At 44.8% G+C, this 22669-nt stretch overlaps 1 protein-coding gene across 5 annotated transcripts in view; it reads right to left on the bottom strand.

The window, feature by feature from the left end:
- The window catches only part of LSAMP (limbic system associated membrane protein), a 974787-nt gene that overhangs the window by 28724 nt on the left and 923394 nt on the right, over positions 1–22669 (bottom strand). For all 5 annotated transcript variants that reach the window (XM_019618792.2, XM_019618776.2, XM_019618784.2 and 2 more), the window contains one exon: positions 1970–2104. In XM_019618792.2, the coding sequence (XP_019474337.1) occupies positions 1970–2104 (135 nt within the window). The remainder of the gene's footprint in view (positions 1–1969; positions 2105–22669) is intronic.

The raw sequence follows: 22669 nt of genomic DNA, 5'->3' as shown, positions 1-22669 counted from the left end.
AAAAAAACAAAAAACACCGAAAAACCTACAAACAACAAAGTAAACTACACATTTCACATATAAAACAAAAGCTTTAGTTCATTAAATCTGCTACTGCAGTTTCACACTAGTGGTTAAGCCTGCCCATGTAGCAGCCTTTACTAAACTCCCACCATCCAATTTTCATAGAATCATAGAATGGTTTGGGTTGGAAGATGATCTAGTTCCAAACCCCCTGCTAAAAGCAGGAACACCTAATTCCCCCCGAAGTTGTCTGGATTGCAAAGATGCTGCAGGGACCTCAAAAGCAATGCCTGCAACCTTGATTTCTAAAGCAAGGCAGAAAAGTTGACTTGATGTGATGGCTCAGAGGGAAAGGAAGAGCAAGAATGGCACAAAGATGTCCTAAAACCACATGTGGTGGGAAATGAGATAGGGATGGGCGAAGCCACTTGTTGCTGCCAGGTCTGCCCCTACCAACTCCCAGGGGGTGCTACCTATGAATCAAGGGCACGTGTACACACCCTGACTCATGCCTGTAACCACCTGAATTGCAGCTGAAGTTAGTGCTCCGGTGAGTCACCGGAGAAGAAGGTCAGGAGAGGGTGTATGTCTCATTCATCCATCCTTGCTGCAGAGCTATTACATCTCCAGTCAGGGAAAAGAGCAGGCAGGTGCTATCAAATAACTAGTGCCAAACATGAGCCATACGCATGGGGGTGGCCACACACACATACAAGGTTATAGGAATGAAGGCGGTCTGACATATCTTATGTCACTGCAAGAGCACACCTGGAGGATGAGGTGGACCAGCCCTCTGTGTGTGCATGGGCAAAGTGGTCCATGCCCTGCTCAGCAGAGCATCACCCAGAGAGGATTCACGGGAGCTGGAGTGGGATGTAAGCCACAGGGCACTACCACTGAGTGCTCTGAGATGGATAGCAGGCCCCTTTCGCCAAACACTTTTCTGTACTGCATTGATGCACAGAAGGCTTTTTTTTTCACATGACCTGAAACTAGCTTAAAAGTCATGTTCTGCCTCCTCTCACTAAGAGTGCCTCTACCATGCATTCCCTCAGGTCACTGGGGCATGATGCCCATGTAAGCGCAGCCGAGTCAAATGGATGCTTGCTCTGAGCTGGCCTGGACCTTATCTATTCTTGCTGAAGCTGCTCTTTATTATGCTGTTATCTCAAATATCAGTGAGTAAAAACATGGCATGGCCAGAACTTCTGAGGGGAGAGAGAGGGGCAACAGATTGAAACTTCTTGTGAGGCCCCATCTGGAGTACTGTATCCAGGCCTGAGGCTCCCAGTCCAGGAAGGACGTGGAGCTCTTGGAGTGGGTCCAGAGGAGGGCCATTAAGATAATCAGAGAGCTGGAGCACCTCTCCTATGAGGAAAGGTTGAGGGAACTGGGATTGTTTAGCTTGGAGAAGAGAAGGCTCCGGGGAGAGCCTTCCAAGTGTGGCCTTCCAATACTTGAAGGTAACATATAAACAGGAGGGGGTATGACTGTTTACAAGGGTGGATAGTAATAAGACAAGAGGGAATGGTTTTAAACTGAGACAAGGGAGATTTAGGTTAGACATAAGGAAGAAGTTTTTCACTCAGAGGGTGGTGACACACTGGAACAGGTTGCCCAAGAAGATTGTGGATGCCCCATCCCTGGAGGCATTCAAGGCCAGGCTGGATGTGGCTCTGGGCAGCCTGGTCTGGTGGTTGGTGACCCTGCACATGGCAGGAGGGTTGAAACTAGATGATCGTTATGGTCCTTTTCAACTCAGGCCATTCTATGATGATTCTTCTCTCCTTTTTTCTCTCCTTTTCTTACATATTTTGATATTTAAAGAACAAACTCCATCCTATGGTAAGCGCCTTATAGCTCCCCCCCATTTCAGATCCTTTAATATGGACCTGAAGGGCATCTCCATTTACCCCACAGCCACCCTTGCCCGTGGGCAAGGATTGCTTTCCTGCGAGGTACTCACAGTTCACAGTGACCCGGACTTGCTTGACATCTGCTGAAGCGACCTCGTTGGCAGCTTTGCACTCATACTTGCCCGACTGCTCTCGTGTGATCCCCAAGATCTCCAGGTACTCCTCCTCACCTTCAAACTCCTTTCCTGCAGAACAGAAAAATACAGGTGATGGCTCTCTGGTAGGCATACAGACTGGGGAAGCCTTCTGCTTAATTGCTATGGAGGAACAATCACAACAGCTATTCTGCAAATAAACAACAGCCACTGAGGGAGCTATTTCGAGGTTATTTCAGACGCCGTATCAGCAAGATATTTGCATTTCATTTAGTTATTGAAAACTCAGGTCCAGGAAATTGGGAAGGAAGCACAAGTGGTAGTACAGTGTTGCACAGGCTGCCCAATAGACACAATCTCCATCATGTGAGGCTGGACTGAGTTCTGTGGTATGACTGAGAGAAGTCAGCCTGCTGATGTGCTTGACCAGAGGTGGCTGGCTCCCCAGATATGCTGGTGCACTGTCAGCAGCCCTTTCATCACTGCCAAACTGGGAAAAATGTTTTTTTGCCTCTCAGAGCAGCTGCCACCCTGAAGAGCCATCGATCAGACCATGCTACATACAGTTAAACGCATCCAAACTGAGAAATAAAGTGTCATTTGATCCGTAGAGCCCAATAATCATTACGAATCCCCATCTACGGTACATGAAATGACACATTTAAGCTGTGCTGCCTCACTAGGACAGCTCTGAAAGCTGTGACTCGAGAATCAGGACAGATTTCCCCTCCTACCCCCCCAAAGAAAACATCAACACAACAACGACACTCTTTCAGGCTTCTAGGAGAGCAGTCAGATTTTCCAGTGAAACTCTGCCCAGGAGACAATGTCTGCTCAAAGGGTGCTGAGCACTTCTGAAATTGTGCCCACTTCCCATTAGTTTGACGGAGCTCAGCCAAGGCCCGGAGGACGGGGCTGTTCCTTGGCTCCGCAGCACTGATTTAAGCCCCTCTTCGGAGCTCAAGTCCCCTATAGCCACCTGCAACAAATCCTACTACACAGACACTTGGCTGCTGCAGTATATAAGCCTGGGCAAGCTGGGTGCACCACACACACAGAGCGATTTGACTTCTGCACTAGAGACAGGAACTTGAGCAACTTCAGAATCTGCTCAGAAATCTGTCCGTCACACCATTATTTCTGCCCTTTTCTTTTTTCCAGGCAATTTTCAGAACCGTTCTAAGGGAAAACCATCCCCTGTCATGGAGACACAGCACATGCATCTTTTAAGCCCATAGAAAGACAAGCTTTGCCCTTTCTTTCAGTGATCCCTCCTCCAACTCCTACCAGATGTTCAGATGAGTGGATACCTCATTGGTACATCTCAAATTTCCAACTGCTCTGATGCAGGTTTTCTCATTCCTAGCAGTCAGCTGAGATGCCTTACGATGACAGAATCATAGAATCACCAAGTTTGGAAAAGACCTACAAGATCATCCAATTCAACCATCCACCTATCACCAATATTTCCCCACTAAACCATGTTACTTAGTACAGCATCTAAACCTGCATGTCTTTCTGCATGGCAACATATATTTTACAAGGCAATCCATTGGCAAAGCCCTGCCAGTGCACTGAGACACTGCTTCAATTTTATGCTGGTGCTTATGGACAGCCAGGGCAGAGTTCCTGGAGGAAGAGGTAGGGCAGGATTTGCATAGGTATTTTTCAGTAGGGTAACTCATGAATAAGTCTGAGAATATTAACTCCTGTAGGAGCAGGGCTAGGCCAGTCCTGGTATGGGAAGGAGCTTCAGTGCCTATCAAGCCCATTCCCACACTTCAGCATGACACAAGGGTTGTTTCCTGGTGATGGCCGTGCCCTGCCCTCCAGTGATAAGCTCCCCAGTCTCTCCAGACAGACTGTTCCTGTCCTCGCTGCTGAAACCATTTCACTGCAGCCTGACCAAGTCTTCCTTGCTGCAATTTAAGGCTATTATTTTTGTCTTTGCCACTATAGACAAAAAGAACAAATAAATCATTCCCTCCTTCTCTGCAATAGCCTTTTATCAACTTTAAATCACTTATGTTCTTCCCTTGATTGTCACCAGGGTTTTTTTTTTGGCTGAATAGTGCCAGGTCTTTCAACCTTTCTCTATAGGTGAGGTTTTGTAGACCTTGATCATTCTTGCTCTTTCCGTTTAGATCTCTCTGACAGCACCCTAACTGTACACAGCATTTCAGATACGAAACATTGCCACAGCTGAACACGGGCAGAGGATTGCAACACTTCTGCACTGTGGTGCTGTTTGTATAGCCAATACATCTGGTGTGTTTTTGCCATAGCATGAATCATTTTTGGTTGGGAGGCTGGGATCTCCTTTAATTCCCACATCATCTTCTAACACGCTGCTGCCTGCTAATAATGCTCTTTGAAAATGCCACCCTCAGTCCGAGCTGACAACCACCGCTCTACTCCTCTCACAGCAGCACTCCCAGTTGGTAGGTCAGCCAGTTGACTGGAAAGTTAATTGGACATCCAGGAAAGACTTACAGGGAAAAGGTTAAAACATAATTTGCCTCTGCTTTGCAAATCATTTGCTCTGCAGTTCTGCCTTGTTTATATACAGGGCTCATTCCAAGTGGGACTTGCTTCTCCTGCAATTTGCCCTTGTCACAAGACTGTCACTGTAATGAAAAAAGGGTTGAGGGTGACTTACCAGCTCTAATGGAGTGGCACCCTCATTAGGGGTGCTGCTAAGTCTGTCTATCAGAGCACTGCATCATAGGGGCTCCAGAAAGTATCCTAAGAAGTGCACAATTTCCTAAGTGAAGATATTTTTCAGCTCCTCTCTGATGTATACACATGCACTTAAAACCATGTGCTGTGTCCAGCAGAAGGGCTTCCAGCACCAATGGAAGCTGCAGCCCTTCCCAGCAGGTGATTCACATGAGGACTGCTGCTTTGCCCAGTGGAGCTCTACCAGCATGTGTGAAAGGGAGGCTTCTGTGTAAAAGGGAAGCTGAAGATACCACCAAGCCTACTTAGCTCCTCATTCCTCTGCCCTAGGATGCAGATATGAGCATACCACTTCAGGAGAAGTTTCTGTGACAGGCTGTCTGAAACAGTAGTGGTGGTATCACTGATCCTGTCCCTGCAGCAGTGATCTGTTTCAATCCTGGGCATCAACATTTTCCTATAACAACTCGGTTAATCCCCATTGAAAGTAGGACCCCTTTGCTTGCAGCCCTGTCTCCCTAGAGTACATTAACCATTCCTAACAAAGAGCATTTATATAAAATTGAGGTGTCATAGTACGCATCAGAGAGAGAAAAAAGATATATCACGGTGTGTTAGAAAAATGTCAGGTTGTGATATCTTGCACAGAGCTGTAGAGATGTTTTCACTAATTCACCTTGGCAGCCAGATTAGGTGAGTCATATTAACTCTAACCTCCAAGGCAAAGTGAGGCGGGGGGAACAGAAACACAGCTCCATACACAGAGCAAATTTACAAATGTTTCGGCACAGAAGCCAGCTTTGGCAGGGAAATGATGGTTGTCACAATGCAGTTTATCAAAGCGGGGAGGGAGAAGGTTGGGGCACTGCTCTCTGGTGCATACAACAAAGAACATACTCTGTTAGGTGAAGAGCGGGACTGCCAGCTCATGGCAAGAGAGCTGCTCTGTTCTCCACTAACAGAAAACATCTGCCTTAAGTGCACTGCCCAGGGGAACAATCCTGGCCTCACTGCCAAAACCGTCCTTGCTCACAAGGGCTGTCCCCCATCTGTATTGTCTTTTTTGGGGCAACTCCTTTGCTGTGAGGGGCCTTCTGTGTGTCCCCTCTACCTGCCTGCCTCAGCCACATTTCATATCCCCTGGGTTCATAAATTAAATCATGAACCCTAACAGCAAACCAGCCCTGCAGTGCCAGCCTACTGGCAAGAAGCATCCTTCTCCCCAGCCCATGGATGTGCCCTCACAGAAGCCCCCACAGAAGCCCCTCTGCATATTATCCCCCATTGATGTGCACACCTGCCTATGTTCTCATCCATGCTGCCAAATCACACTGTGCATGCAGAAATACAGACTTGAACCTTCCCCATGTGTTTATGGACATTTTAGAAATGGGTGCTCTTGCAGAGGTGGCAGCCATGATGTATGCCATCCTCTCCTTTTTGTGCCTCCAACACTGGGCTCCTCCCTGTGCAGAAATTTCCTCAGTGCAATTCTTTTTTTAATTCCGTTGTGTTCTTCTATTAAACTGAAGCTCAAGCTCCATGAAAGTTTGCATTTGGTATGTGCAAAAAGAGATCAGATGCTCTTCCTCTTTGTGTTTCTTCCAAGCCTCTTTGTAGTTGTGAAGAGGGGAGAGCAGAAGGGGCTATGTGTCCTGGCTGGGCTCTCCTCTGCCTAAAACAAGATGCAAGGGGATGAAAAAGGAGTGCAAATCAATAAATGCCATTTGAAGTGGTGTATTTTGTGTGTAGCGACTTCCAATGCTGAAGTTTTTATTCCCTCTGCACTGTCCATTTACTGTTGAAGGTCTTGCCCTCTTAACTTTCCTTCTTCCCTCTGCAACTTGTATTCCCTAGAAATAGACTTCTAAAAGACAAAAATAGCCACAGGAGACTTAGACGTCATTTTCTTGTTTTACATCTAGCTGGGAGTTGTTTTTTTTTTTAATTCAAAACTTTGAAGTTTTCGTTTATCAGCCTCCGTCTCCTCACCCATCACAGATTCCAATGAGCTTGGCAATTTTTCTGTCCCTTAGCTGAAGAAGCTTGTTTTTAGCAAAGAGATCAGTGGAGAGCAGCAGATGGTAGATGAGCAAAGGGACCGCCGGTGCTACAATGCTACGACAAGGAGGGAAGGTAGAAAAATGAGCATGGCACAGGATACGGAGAAAAATAGATGGAGAAAATGAAAGATAATAGAGAGGGAACAAAGAGAGGGACAGAAGCTGAAGCTGGGAGAGGGAAATGGAAACAAAGTGAGATTCTTCAGGGATTGAGAAAAAAAGAAAATGGTGGCAAGCTACAGACACAGAGAAGTGCATTGAGCCAAGGAGTGAGACAGAAAGGCAGGAAGAGAGATGGTGGCAAACAGAGATGCACGGTGCACAGAGGCACAGGCTGCCATGGAGTCGCCACTGCCAGAGGGACAGGAAGAGAGGGATCAGATGTAATAAGGCAATAATTACTTTGTTCAGGGAGCAAAGCACAGCAGGTATTTATTGCTCAAGCTGGCCTCATGCCTCCCATGCCCTTAGGTCTGTAGCTATTACACATAAACCAAAAAACTAGTGCAGTGCCAGTGAGAGCTCTGGCCAATCTCTGGTTCCATGGATGCGAATGAGTCAAATCAGGAGGAAATACCCTGACATGACTTTTCCTGGTGCTCGTGGGACCTTGCTCAAAAGCGATCCCATTTTCTCCTTATGTGCAGAGCTGGCTGCTGTGCCTTTCCAGCCACAGACTGTGCCCCAACAGCTCAGAAAGCCTGCACACCTCATGAGGACCCTCCTCCAAACCCTACGCACCTAGCGTGCACGTACAACAGCTCTGGATGAAAGCAGCCTCTGTCTCCAAATTCCTGCTCTCCCTTTTCATAAGTGACCACTAAAGGTCGTCTCATGCACATACCACTGGGTATGGGCACAGAGCAGGTGTGCAAGAGACCACTATGTCTCAATAACTGAGTACATTTTTTTCTGTTCAAAACTCACATGTGGACAAACAAAAGGAAATCTCTTTCTGAAATACCAAACTTTGGTTTTGTTGAATCAGAAAAAGGTATTTCATTCTGCCTCAGCTTGAGATGTCCATCTCTTTTCTTCTTTTTTTTTTTCTTTTCCCCACATACCATGACTTATTGAATTGGACCCAAGTTTGCTAACACTTTTTTAATGAACAGAAACAGCATTTTTTTTATAGCTAAATTGCTCTTGCACAAAACTTGGCCGTGATGCCAATGTATAAAGTAAATTATCAGCTACAAGGTAAATTAAGTCATCTAATGTCACAGCTTCAGTATTATGCTCCCTAAATGTTGCATGCTGCGATGTGAGTTATGTTAGGACAGTGCTAAGAAACATCAAGTACTAATCCCACTGCCAAGAAAATGACATACAAACACGAACAAACCAATAGCTGCACTGTTCCTCCATCCCCAAAATTGGAGGTTACTTTACAATGTGAAGCAGATATCATAATCAGCTAGAGGAATCCCTGCGATGACACCAGATGCTTGAATAAAACCATGCATTGGAAGGGAAAGGTAGAGAAGACCTTGGGGCTGAGGGGACTGTGCTGGAGCAGCTAATAAAAAGCTGGTTGAAAGCAGGAGGTCCAACAAGGAATGCCACTGCTGGCCCAGCAGCCTGAGTTTGGGAGTTATGTGATGTGCAGTCATGGACGGTAGCACAGCTGGGGTTTGTTGCCCACTGTGTTAAGCACAGGAAGGCTTGCTGCATGGGACTGGGGTTTTCTGCATGCCATCGAGACCAACGAAAGGTAATTAAAATGCAACAGAAAGCAGCCAATCACTACTGTCTCCAGTGGCTGGGTCACCTGGTTCCCTCTCGTCTGGCCTCTTCTATTCCTTCCCCTACAAGTTTTTCTGTCTTGGACAAAGCACTTGTGCTATCATTGTTAAGCAGTTTGAAGACAAATTTGACAAGTTCTTCCCTATGGACCCAAGGCCAAAGAAAAGATAACAGCAAGAAGTCCATTCTGGGACATTTTCCACAAAGCACAGCTGAACCAGATTGCTTCTATCCTGCCAGCAGAGAGCAGGGACGGACTACAATGTCCCCACTTTAATTCCATAAACCCTTATGTCAGGCCTAGAACTTTGGGAAACCTCATGTGATGGTGCTCAGTGGTACTGGTTGTGCCAGTCTGCCAGTGTAAGAACTACAGGGTTGGTCTGTGCTTGGTGGCATCTTTAAATATCCTTCTTATGTTCTTTACAAGAGTCCTGTGTCCTGTGTAGAGCAAGACATGCTCAATATACTATTGTGCAAGAATCAAGCTGCGTGCTTTCGTTGGTATCCACAAAAATGTTTCCCTGTTTTTAAATGCGAGTTCATTGCCTTCTGTGTTACGCACACTTGCACTTTTTGAGAAGAAGGGGTAAGAATGAACCCAGAACTTCAACATAACAAACATTATAAGAAATATAAAAAATAAAAATAACACAAAGATTCAGTGTAGCTCACGGAATTCCATGCTTATATGTTCAGAACATGAAAAAGGCCTAAGAAGGCCTAAGTCTGTCCCAGATTTACTTGAAATGGGAAACAGCATTAACTCAGAAGCTTACATATTTTGCTGTTCTTTCTCTGCAAGCCGGAGTGAATCATTTCACGGACGGATCACACAGTCCCTGAATCTCATGTGCTTTTGCAAGATTGCAATTCCTGTAGCTCATCGCTGTTTTCAGTGAGGCTACTCTGAACACAGAGTTCACAGCTAAAACGTAAAGACCAGGGATTTCCGTATCAGCCTGGATCTTTCCGCTGATCTTTTACACAGCTATAGTTTTCAACTGTAGAAATGGGGTCAAAGAGTTAAGCCACCCCTCAGCAAGATTTACCCTTTCAAAAACACGTCAGTGTGTTGTGATGCCTGGCGCCAATATTTGTATTAGTGGATTAGCTCCTTGAAAAATCATTTTGTTTGCTTTCCTGTTGGCCACTCTCCCTGCTGCAATGTTTCTCAATTAGGTCCAGCACAGAGACTGCCTGACACCATCACCATACCTGTCATTCATGAAAGGAGCAAGGGGACTATTCTCTAGGGGACATGGGGGATTGGAAGCTGAGGCTGGGTGGCTGCTCTTAATACAGAGTGTGCACGAAGCACTGCCAGGTATCAAAACAATGATCACAGAAGATTCGAGCAGGTTGGAGTGCGCTGCTAAGATAACTGCCTGGGCTCGTACACAGCAGGAACTTCAGATCAGTTGGGCTGGCTCCTGTGATACTATCATCTGAGTTATCTGCTGTTGATTCATAGTGATACTGGTCCAGATAAATGACTGCCTCAGCACAAGGTATGTAATTCCTATGCTATTAAACACGCCCTTGCTTTACAAAGAACAGGGAGTCTCTCTCTCTCCCTCAAACCAGCAAGGCTGACTGCGAAGGAGGAGGAAGGCTTTTGCTCATCTTGCAGATTATACAATTGCGCAGGGGAGGCAAGCAGTGAGGAAATACAGGCCCTGATTTTGAGCTCTTCAGCTCCCAGATGCTGCTCCTGCAGTTGCAAGTGCAGCTGCTGGTCATCAGCTCTACTGAAAATCATAGCTACGAGTTAGATCCTCTCCCATCAGGAAAGTGGGAGATCAGAAAGGGAGAAAGCAGAAGATGATAAGTAGAAGAAACAGTTTCAAAACACCTTCCCATTTCTTCCACGTTACCTTGAGAGACTACAAGAAAGTCTGAGAAAAAAAAAAGATATTTCATTGCCTTTGTCCCAGTGCTCTTTCTTTCCATGATGCTTACAGAAAACTTCAACAACTGTACTGGATACAGGGTATAGAAGGCAGACCAAAAACACTGACCGAGAGAGCATGAGAAACCTTCATTTTATGTGCCAGACTCATTGGCTCCTTTCTGCAACCTTCCTGAAGAGAAAGGTGTTTTATTAGCACAAGAGTTTTACCATAGCTGAAATAGCAGTTATTCTAATTAAACCAACACAGAGCAGGACACCTTAATCACTGGCACGATTTCATCTTCCTCAAGGAGAGAAGGGAAGAGGAATCACACCTGATAGGTGAGAGGGAAGAAGGGAAAATGTGCTGATTCTTCAATTTAGAGCACTAAGGGATCTCTCATCTCTGTAAAGATTAATGTAAGCTTCTGATGACATGTTTTATTAAATGGTTATATAATAATTAATGCTTGAAAACAAGGTTTCCAAAAGCTTCTAAATGCTTTAACAGAACAAGACCCAGCAGCTTTTGATGGCATTTGTGCTTGCAAGTCACTCAGGTGCACTGGAAAATGTCACCTTTGCTCCCCTATTCAAATCAGCACCTCATTTACTCCATCAGCACGACCTTGTGAGGCTACGTGGAAGCAACCAGGGACAGGGGTGAAAACCCTGAGACCTCCAGGGAGAGGGCCCATGTCCCCTCAACCTTGGGCAGAGGGAGGAGGGATTGACAGCACACGGCCTGAGTGAGAAATCCATCAGCTGCTGAGCAAGTACCCAGACACCAAGGACACCTGAGGAAATAACAGCACGATAATTCCCTTCCCGACTTCCAAAGCTTACAATGGGGAGGCCCATCCGTCCCTGAGATGAGGCATGGCAACAGGCTAGGTAGAAATGCTGCTGGCAAGCTGGGAGGCCAGTGGGCCAAAGCTTAATAGGAAAACAGCAGTGATTTGTCTCCACCACTATTTATGTTTCAAGCACATGACAGGCTGTCAGTGGAAGTGAGTGCCGCTAAATTTACTGCTTCTAGTATCTTGGCCACAGTTGCATACTTGACAAGTCACTTCATTTGAAGGGCTAGGTGCTGGGCCAGACCTTCATCCCCCTTGCTCCTCTTCAGCAAAAGCCACAGCTATCTGCATTTGTGAATACCCTCCCCCTCGGGGTCTATATTAGCAGGATATGAGCTTCCCTACACATTCATTTTTAACCCTGACATTTGCTGGTCTTGTTCTGAATGCAGCCATGTTGGAGCTTAGTAAAAGAGCTGAGCAGTAAGAGAAAGTGAGTAAAACTGCGTATATGCATGGGTACATGAATGGGGGAAAGTATGCATGGAAGCCGGGACTGAAAGCATGGCAGAGCATTCACATGATGAGGTGCGCAAGGGAAGACTGGCAGGCAGGAAAACAAACACAGGAGATGCTTGCAATCTTGCCTGGGTACAGGAGAGCTTCCTCTGCTTCCTCTCTAGTTTGGAGAACTGCCTTCACTGTCCCAAGGGCTGCACTGTGCCTGCCTCTACACAGCTATGTGCTCGCCCAAGAAAAAGCACCATTTTGGCAGATGTGACCGGAAAAGGGCTCCATTTCTTCATGGGAACATTTCAGGGTTGATCCCTCTTACCTAGGCCGCAGTCCAGGTGTGGCCCATCTCATGTCAGTGGGGCTATTTCCAGAGCCTCTCACAAAGCCTGAGTTCAGCCCACGGCAACAGAACTGAGCACTGCCCTTCCACACTCCTCAGGCATTTGCTCTGGCCCCTGCTGCAGCAAGGGGATGACACTGAGAGGTGGGAAAGGTGGGAAGCTGTTCTGTGCTAGTGCTGTGCTCAGATGAGTTCTGGACCCAGGTAGACACCACTCCTGCATGGCCTCCTAGCAGGACAAAGGTCTGTCATGCTTCCTTCTAGCTTCTTTTCTCCTCACAGTACTACAAACACCTTGTTGAAGAGCACTGGTCTTAAACATTTTGAAGCTGTTCTCTGCTTTACAAAGCTGAGCAGCTCTGTCTCCCCATTTGCCCACAGATATCAAGACTAAGTTGTCAGGGATATGGTAACATGAAAGACAGCCACAGTGGAGTGGGCACATCCCACGGAACTGCTGCAACCTCTCCTTTCCTTATTTCCATGCACAGTGGAACTCTGCCTTTTTTCTTGCATACTCTTGTTCTCATGCACAAGATCCTTTCAGTTTGCTCTCTCATGTGCATTCAGCAGATCATACACATGCATGCACACAAACACACACCCCTACTCAGAGTGCTGTGCAGAAGCAGGACGCATCCTCTTGTTTTCTGTCACATGCATGCACACTGATCGCAGTTCTCCACCAGGCCCTCAGGAATCTGCTCCGCTCGCTTTTCCAACGGTCCAGAGGCCCTTGTTCTGCAATTGCGCCACATAGTTTATATGATTAAATGTAGCATCTGCAGCTACATTAGCTGGGCTAATAGTGACAAGTGCTATCAATCCTCATACTTGAGTGAATAAACTGATCACTGGCTGGGGACAGAAATCTCCCCTTGTCGCTCATCACCGCAACGCAAAAGCTGTATGCTTCATGTGGGTTTCTACGCTGCCTACGCACAAACCAAGGCTGCAAATGGGCCACTTCTCCCTAGTCCTGGCAGACTAGAGTGTTGTCACATTGGCTTGCATCAACACAGGCATATTGACTAGCACCACAGTACGCAGATTTGGGTCACCTCTCCTTTACTGCAGCCCCTTCTCCTCTTTATCAGCATCGCCACTGAAAGCATCTGCAATTGTCAATATCTTGTCCTCGCCTGCTGATCTGTAGAGGCCAGTCACACACGGACAAAGATAGAAACCTGGACTGAAACGTGGACTGAGGGAAACAGGTGGAGTTCACAAGTTCAAAACTGACAAATAGTTCTGGCTATCTTCTGCTCTTTCTTTGGTTCGCTGCTTTCCAAGCAACGTAACAGACACTTTTATAAGTGGCTCAGCCAAGGCTGCTCTAAATTTTACAGGGAGGGGGGAACACGACAATTGTGCCCTCCCATCTGGCCTCCAAGGACCAGGAATTCATCCACAGTAATCATCCGTGTCCCGTGGACTGAGGTCCTCTGACACTTTTACTAGATAAGAACCCCTCTTAATAATCCAGACACCGAATCTAATTCCTTTTTATCACATCTCCAATAACAATATTCCATCTGAGCACTCTGTGTAGATGAGGACTCAATGGAAAAAAAGAAAATAATAAAAAAAAGTCCTGCAACTTCTGACCAGAAGGAATTGAAATAATAATTAAAAAAAATGGTTCTTAAACCTCCTCTCCCCAAGCACTTATTTCCCTATTTCTCAGCTGCTCTCTAAACTGCTGTCCTTGTATTTCTAGGTCCAGCATTCCAAGTGGGATGCTGGGTTTGATTAAAACAACTTCCCGGCTTATAGGTTATGTCAATATCCTGGTGGGATTTTATGCAGTCTGCAATTTCAGAACAGTTGAAGGAGGAGAGGAATGTTAACTACGTTAAAATGGTGGATTTGTGTGGAGACTTTTTTTTTTTTAATGCTGCAGATGGTCCTGAGATAATTTCTAGGCAGTTTGAGCTTACATAGGGATGAATAGAGCAGGAAAGAGAGGGATGAAGAGGTGAAGGAAGCAGAATGGAGAACCGGGGAAGAACTAAGTAAGACAACAAAACACAAATTAAACAAAACAAAAAAAAAGCATAAAGAAGATAGTTGGTGAAAAATAAGTCTGAAGGAAAATTACAGAAAGGGAGAAAGATAAGGAAATGAGACAAAAAGCAAGAGATACAAGTTAAAGGTTGATTAAAAATGGAGGGGATGTACAGGGTTAGTCTAAGCAAGGTGTATTGCCATGGGAAAGCAGAGAAAAGTAGATAGTGTTGGCTGGAAATACAACACGCAAGCAGTTACTCATCTCTGAGCCTTTCAGCTGTATTTGAGTTATATTGATCTGTGGTAAACTGCTCACACGCAACTCAAAGTTGCTAGCAGCTTTGCCATTTACATGGTATATATACATGCATGGAACATACAAGTCAGAAGATAGATAATATGTCTCTATGATCTTTTATAATGAAGCCTAGGGACAGAGTGAGAAAGTTTGGTGCCTCCTCATTATTTTCTGTTTGTTCCATCATATTAAAGGCAGATAAAGCACATCATTACCTAACTACCCTCCCATTTCTAGATAAATAAGTGCTACCTTCTCAAATGCGGATGAGTCCTGTAAAAGGCCTCAGCTAATAGAAATGCTTCATATTATGAGACAGTCTGTGATTAATGAATCAAGAAGACAAGGAAGAAGCTGTACTTTTAGCCCACTAACAATCCCAGCACCACAGGAGATCCAGAAGGCAAGCTCCAGCACTTTTCACACAGCCCTGGAAGGGCTGGACAATGGATCAGTGTCTGGATGGAGATCAGTGACGAGTGGCACCCCTCAGGGGTCATCTTCATCAATGACATCGACAGTGGGATCAATACACCACCAGCAAGTTTGACACCAAACTGTGAGATGCAGTTGACGCACCCGAGGAATGGGATTTTATTCAAAAGAGACCTAAAGAGGCTTAAGCAGTGGGCCCAGGAGAATCTCATGAGGTTCAACAAAGCCAAATGCATGGTCTTGTACCTGGGTCACAGGAACCCCAACTATGAGTACAAACCAAGGGATGAAAGGATGGAGCACAGCTCTGCTGAAAAGGACCTGGGGTACTGGTGGATAGCAAGCTGGACATGAGCCAGCAACGTGCCTCAGCCCAGAAAGCCAACTGTATGCTGAGCTGCACACTCAGCAGGTTGAGGAAGGTGATCCTGCCCCTCTACTCTGTGCTGGCGAGGCCTCACCTGAAGTACTGCATCCAGATGTGGAGTCCTCAATACATAAGAGCCGTGGACCTATAAGAGCGCCTTCAGAAAAGGGCCACTAAAATGATCCAAAGGATGGAATACCTCCCCTTTTGTGACAGGACAAGGGGAAATGTCTTCAAACTAAAAGAGGGAAGATTTAGATTGGATACAAGTAAAAAATTTTTATGCTAAGAGTAGTGAGGCACTGGAACAGGTTGTTCTGAGAGGTGGTAGATGCCCTGTGCCTGGAGACATTCAAAGTCAGGCTGGATGGGGCTTTGAGCAACCTGATCTAGCTGTAGATGTCCCTGTTCATTGCAGAGGAGTTGACTCTTTAAAGGTCCTCTTCAACTCAAGTGATTCTATGATTCTCTGATGCTAACTTGCAGCTTGTCAAAGAGCATTTGTCATATGCAGTCTGCTATGAGGTGATCTCCACTCACATGCAAGGAAATCCTGGTTCTTCCATTCCCTGTTCTTTTGCCATCTAAAGGTACATGTAGGAAGTCATGATAGAAAGCTGGTGGAATGAGAGATTGAGATTCCTGTTCAGGTATTTTCTTAAGCCAGAAGCCTTCCCAAGCCCCTGCCAAACAGAAATTAGTGGAAGATTGACATTTAACCTTCTCAATTTGAACCTCCTCTGGACATCTGCACATGCTATTTCTGCTAGCATGCTATGTCAACTCATGCATCACTTGCCTAATGATTCAGGGATTTGAACACCTTAACTTGGAGTAGACAGTGAGTTGAGGTAGGAAGGTATGACTCCCTGTCTGTTTCTGTTCACTCAGTCATCCACAACACTGGTAGATTTCTGTACTAGCCCAAGGGCAAGCTGTGCTCTTTTCAATTAAGAAAATAAAGAGTGAACATTTAAAGTACCCACAGAGATGATGCTGGCAGAGACAATTCAGCACTGCTTAAGAGTCACGAGGAGGGAGATGGCCTTGTCTCCTTTTTGAGGTGGGAATCCTGGTCTCTACCTGCTCTGTGGTGTATATCATCAGCCCTGTCCAGGAAGAGATGCCTTAAGAGCTGGGATGAGAACAAAGGACATAGGGAATGCTGACCTATAGTCCCTTCCCTGCTGACTGCATGGCAGCTGTGAAGGTGCTAACAGCCCTTCCAGCCCCTTCACTGAAGACTAGGTGATAGATTGAATCTCAGGTTAGGCAGGGGCCTTTGTAGGGAACGATGCTGCAGAATTTCCTACTGAGTTTACTCATGAGAAATGCAGTCTAAGTTAGATTCAGACTAATAGCCTAACACTTGTTCCTTTCTAAAAGCAGAAAATGCCCAAAGCATTTTTCTTGTGCTTGTGCAAAGACACTGATCACAAAACTGTGTACAGCACCACATTCTGGGTCCCTTCTGCAGGGAAAAATCATTAAGCAAAATCACACGCATACACCCAGCAAAAAAAGGAAAGAAGATGAAAAAAGTCTGTGTGCAGAGGGAACAGTCACAGCTGGTTCAGTTTATGAGACAAGAAATTGTATTTCAAAGAGAATACAGGAGTTCTCCCCTTTGAGAAAGTTATTAACCAGAATTCACAATAAATCTTCCTCTGTTTATATGCCCCTAAACTGAAGGGCCCGGCTAGAGATTACACTGAATTCTGCAGGGTTCTGTCCTGCCAAGAAAAGCTCACAAGCCTCAGAGCTTGCCATCACAGAGATCTCCATCACCTTTCCTGCTCTTGACCCATCACCTTCCTGCTTCCACTGTTTCACCCTTTTCCCTCTTTTTCAGCTCACGTACCTCTTTTTGCCTTATCACTTCTCTGTCTTACCCTCTCTTTCTTCTCCTTCTCTTCCCCTATTATTATTTCTCATATCTTCCTATTCTTTTCTCCTTCCAATCATATTTCTGTCTAAAAGACCAAAACCTGGCCATAACTCATCTGAACTACTGCAATGACAAAAACATTCATAGAGAAATAGCAAATGGGAGAAGAGTTCCTGTATTTGCAGCTTTGTTTTGCTTTTACAGTTGTCTATTACATGGCAAACATGTGGAGATTGTTACAAGAGAGACAATTCCATCTCGCATTACATGAGTGGGAAATACTTGGTTGTTCTACTTCATAGCTGTATGGAATTAAAAGAAGAGAGAGAAAAACAAACCAGAACAAAAAATCCCCTCCAACTAATCGAGTTAAAGAGAAATCACTGGGAGCTGTTGACAACAAAGAATGCCACGTGTGAAAGAACATGTCTGCTGGAAATTTCCTTGAAGATGACCTACTGAAGAGGTGTTTGGTTTGAACCAATTACAGTCTGCATTTATTTATACTTAAGGACCCTGGTGGAAAGCTCAAGTCTCACAAAAATATCTTTTGCACATATCAACTTCGGTCCTTAAGGCATTTATCAAGAAGGCAGGCAAACAATAGAAGATATAATGATGGTGTAAAGGAAAGAGTAAACAACAGAAAGAGAAGGTCAATTCAGCAATCCTATGCATACTTGCTCTTAAAAATTGAAAAATTAATGTGGAACATACACTCATGTTTTGCACTTACTTTTTAACAAGGAAGCAAGTAACTTAAGGAGGTGGCAGGTTATCCCACAGAAGTAAAATAATAAATTAAGGAGCTTATATAAATGAAGGACACCATCTTCTTCTTAAGCCTCTCTCATTATTTGAGGAAAGACATGGCCTGGGTGGATCACTGCTCTTTTTCTGGCACGGCTTTTCTTAGATACATCCTCTGTGTCCTGCTGCTTTCTATTTCTAACAGTGTCTCAAATCACACTTTTCTATACGTAGTATTTGTGTGGTCAATTTTATATAATGCAATTTGTACGCAGCAGCCTGGAAACAAAAGTATAACAAGCATTGCAAAGCTGATATTCTCCTCATTAAAAAGAGAAAAATCTTCCTTCACCACATATGACCTAGTATCTGTATCTCCCTTCTGGACAATATATATTGTGCTGTACATACAATGGAAGCAATAAATAAGGCATTATGTAAAGCAAGAAGAGGCTTTCTAATAGGGCAGTGAGCATTTGGCATAAAGGCATTGATTAAAGCATCATTCAAACGGGTAATGATTAAAAGATGAGAAAATGCCTGGTCTTACTCAAGAGCCCAATCAAGATATTACAAAAACCTTCCACAGTTTTTGCACAGTAACTCTCTGTGTAACTCACGTTGAAGAGAACTTGAGGCACTGGAGTGGGAAGCGTTTGACCCTGCCGTCCCACACCTCTCCGATCTGAAGACTGAAGCCTTCAGCTTCCAGTATTTCGGTCTTGTACTTTCCCCAGTACAATAGTCACATTATAAATTAAGCACGAGGTTGGACTTGTACAGCAAGCAGTGGTCAGCGCTCACACCAGCAGAGGGAGGATCTAGTCTAGGATGAGCACAGCGGTGAATGCGGTATCCATTTACGACTAGAAAAGCAGCCTTTTTTAGTTTCCATTCCATGCTCCCACCTCCACTGGTTGAGGAAGCCTCCCTCGTATTCTCCACGCGCACATAACCTCAATACAGCCACAGCCTGCTACCCAGTGTCACAGAAGGTTATGATGAATGACTCAGGGTTTTCAACTACAGGTCAAACAAAAACAAATTGGAAAATATACAGTGTACTGCTGACAGCCTTCAGAGTGAGCACTGCATGAGCCTGACATAGAAGTAACTGAGCATCTTAACTGATTTACACCATGCTTCTTCTCTTCCAATCCACCTGCTTTTAACCAGCTGACTGAACTCTTCGACAATGCTGTGGACCTGGAGTCAGCTCTGCGCAGCTCTTCCTGTCCATCTCATACTAGCACCCAGTCTTTCTCTTCCAATTTCTTCAGTATGAATATCACTGCAGGGAAAAGCTATCTTCTGCAATCTCCCGTTTAATACTCTGGCATGGCATCAATATCCTGCTTCTCTCTCTTCTCTTTAATTAAGTTCTACCCCTTCCTTTTATGCTCCTTCTCCTTAACTCGTTCAAGTCTTCCTCTTCTCCCTGCACCTGCTTCAACCTTCCTGGTGGGTTTTTATTTTCTTTCCCTTTCCTCCTCTCCTGGAAACCTGCCAGCGATACAGCAGAAGGGAGCACATCGAGAAAGGTTAGGCAAACACAACATTATTACCAGAATCAGCAACATATTGCTCATTAAACATTTAAAATCAACAGTTGCCGGCTTGATCTGCCAATACTGTGAGAAATGCCAGTTTTAGCTCAAGGTGCCTCTTGTTTCCAAAATGGCTTTATTTATGATGTGGGAGCTGGTGGCTGCAAGAACAAAACCTCACCTCCAGCAGCCAACAACACCCAAGCTACAGGCGGCACCACGGGTAGTTCCCCAGTGAGCACCAATCACTTCTGCCTCCCCATCGCCCCCGCTGCTTTCCAGAAACAAATGGATGTGTAAGAGCACAGAAATGTGTTTGCAGGAGATAAATTATTTATCTGAAATTTACTGTTCTGAAGTCAGCGTAATTCTCAAATCCGCAGACATATTTTATGCACTGATAGGACGTTTCAAACAGGGGCACTTGGAACTTGTTTTTTCCCTCCTCCTGCAAGAATTAACACAATAATGCCTCACCTGGAAAAGAAAAGAGCTGGCACTGGAGCTGGGAAGGCATGAGGATAATACGCTTGTAATTTAGTATCGTGGCCCAGTAAAATTCTGTTTCTTGATAAACAAGACAGTACAAAATTCCTTTCCCATTCCTTTCAATTTCTGTGATGTTCACCCTCAATTTTTTCTCCCTTGCTAACAATGCTGATTAACTCTGTCATTGGAAAAGAAGAGCTACAAGGTACAAACTTCACTACTGTGGGCAAATCCTGTGCTGTGCAAGCCCTATGCTTCTGCCTGTGTCCGCCCACCTGCCCTGCAGCGATCCCTGCTCTCCCCAAAACCCCCTCAGAATGAGCACTTCTACTCTTATAGGACACTCTCTTCTGCTGCTGGGTCCATTCTGCAACAGTGAATGTTTTCCAAATGACATGTTCTTCCAGGAGTCCATTGGGTAGCACAGCGTATCTAAAAATGATGCTGACAATCTCACACATCAGAGCAGGCATGGATGGGATAGGGATGTCAATAATACACCACACTGTTCACACTGAAGATAATCAGTCCACATTCCTACAAGTTCTTGTATCCAGTAAGTAGCAGCAAGTACTTCAGATGTTCACTGGCTCCTTCCCCTTGAAGTCAGACAGAATGGAACTGAGTACAGCGCAGCCATTTCTTCTCCTTTGCTCTGCGCAGGTGTGCTTGAACGAGCATATGCTCAAAGAGAAGCCAATGGCTTTCTCAAGGCTCCTGTAAATCCAGAAGACAGCAGTAAAAACTGTGATTTGCCTGTCTGTAAGTGAGCATTTTTGAAAAATCTGATGGAACATTTCCAACAATCCTGAGTTCCTGCAGAGAAGTCCCAAAAGCTCCTCATTTTAACAATAACTCTATAAGTGGATGCACTCCCCCACCTGCCACTTTAGAAGCCTAATCACATACCAGATCCTCTATCAGAATTGGCCACCACACAGCAAAGGAAAAGCTGGCAGTCACTTTCACTGAAACGTAGCCTAAGCATCTTGAAATGCTGCCACCAGAGTTTTCAGAAGGAAAAGACAAAATAAGAGTCCTTTGATTCAAAAGCAGTCTCTCTCCTCCTTGCATCTGGCATGCCTTTTGTTTGTTAATCCAAATAAACACCTGACCTATGGTCAGATAAAATAGGCTGTATTTTCACTGATAGGAGAGAATCTTCACTGTCGTTGCAAATGGCTATTTTTGTGCGCTCTTTGATATTCAAGCAGGAAAAATAAAGACCATCTTCCTAACCTTCCCGAGTTAATTATGAGTCACCACTGTCGATTGGACTGCAGCACCCTGCCCAATCCAGCCCGAAAACCATACTCTTATACTTCCATTCTGTGACAGCAGTTGATGGTAAGAAATTGCTGTTGCATTAACCCAGATGTTAGCCAGCTACTGCAGGTCTCAGACACAGCCCTGTTATGGGAGCCTGTATGGTGCTGTGGATCCCAACAGACCTGGACCACTCTGGCAAGTGCTTCTACAGGAGCGTGGCCAGCTGGGATCTACCTACTCATTTTAAACGGAATGTAAATGAAAATGTTAAAGTTAACATAGCAAAGGAAGTGGCAATAGGTCACACTCCAGCTTTCTGAGCCAAAACTGAATCAGAAGAGCCCTCTCACTTTGTCAGAGGCACCAATACAGATGAGTCAAACAACAAAGCAAGAGGATTTGCTATCTAGGCAATGACCCAAGTGGTCATCAACAAAATTATTTAAGCTCTATGTACACCAGGTAATTTAAATGGAAATAAAGCATGTACAAATTTCTAAGGTTGGTACTGTGATCTGAAGACTGAAGAGAGAGTGGTCCCACTAAGCCCTCATTAGAAACCCAGAAGTGGTGAAACGGCTTGCTCAACTTGCAATATCACTGTAGCTTCAGGCAGTGAAATTATTTAACTATAAAATTGCCTGCAATCATTGACCTGAAATAAGAGCTCAATAACTCTGGCCCCTTATTAGGCCTAGAAACTCCCCGAGATCCAGAGGGCTGCAGCAGCATGGCAGATCCTTGTGCTCCAAAGCATTGCTCTGCAAAGCAGTTTTAGGGTGAGGAACATCTCCCATTCTCCCTCCTTGAGGTTTCCTGAGGGCTTGATCCTTCCAGCCACAGGCTTTTTTTTTTATTTGGACCAGATGCAGTAGTTGTGAAGAGGTAACTTTTTGTCAACGTAGTCGAACTGATGCTACTCACCACCTAGTCAACACCATTGCATCATTTCTAGATGGTTGTGTTTCTGTCAGTATAGGCAGTTGCATAGCAGACTTAAACAAAATGAAAACAAACCAGCCATTTGCACCTCTGTAACAGGGTCAATCTTAAAATTACACATTTAGCTAAATGAGTGCAACTTCCTCATGTAGTCAAGCCCTGAGCTCCCTTTTTAAGAACAGGCAGAACACCAAAAGCTATTTTCTTATGAGAAACCCCAGAAATAAGTTTCAGGCCTGAGAGAGAAGGATTAATTTGCTAGTAATGAAAGTGACACGCAGGGAAAATGTAAAATCAATCTTGTGTTTAAAGGCAGAACAACACTGGCTCCACTTCCAATTTTTTTCCTCTCTCTCTCACTTTCTTCCTCTCTCACCACAGCCAGCTTGTTACCACCAAGCATACATTATGCACATTACCCACAAGGCTCTGCTCTGTTTAAATTAAAAAAAGAAACAGCGTTTTTAATCAATCTATTTGCACTCTTCTGTCACAACTCACAAAAGCATTTTGATTTCTTTTCATTGCTCTCAAGAGAGCGCAATACAAATGACTAAAAAAAAAAACACCACCGCAAACTAATAATAATAATAATAGCAATAGTAATAGTAATAATAATGAC

This window comes from Meleagris gallopavo, chromosome 1 (genome assembly GCF_000146605.3).
Source record: "Meleagris gallopavo isolate NT-WF06-2002-E0010 breed Aviagen turkey brand Nicholas breeding stock chromosome 1, Turkey_5.1, whole genome shotgun sequence".
Classification (NCBI taxonomy): Eukaryota; Metazoa; Chordata; class Aves; order Galliformes; family Phasianidae; genus Meleagris; species Meleagris gallopavo.
Note: the sequence above shows the minus strand (reverse complement) of the source record. Positions and strands in the feature narration are given on the sequence as shown.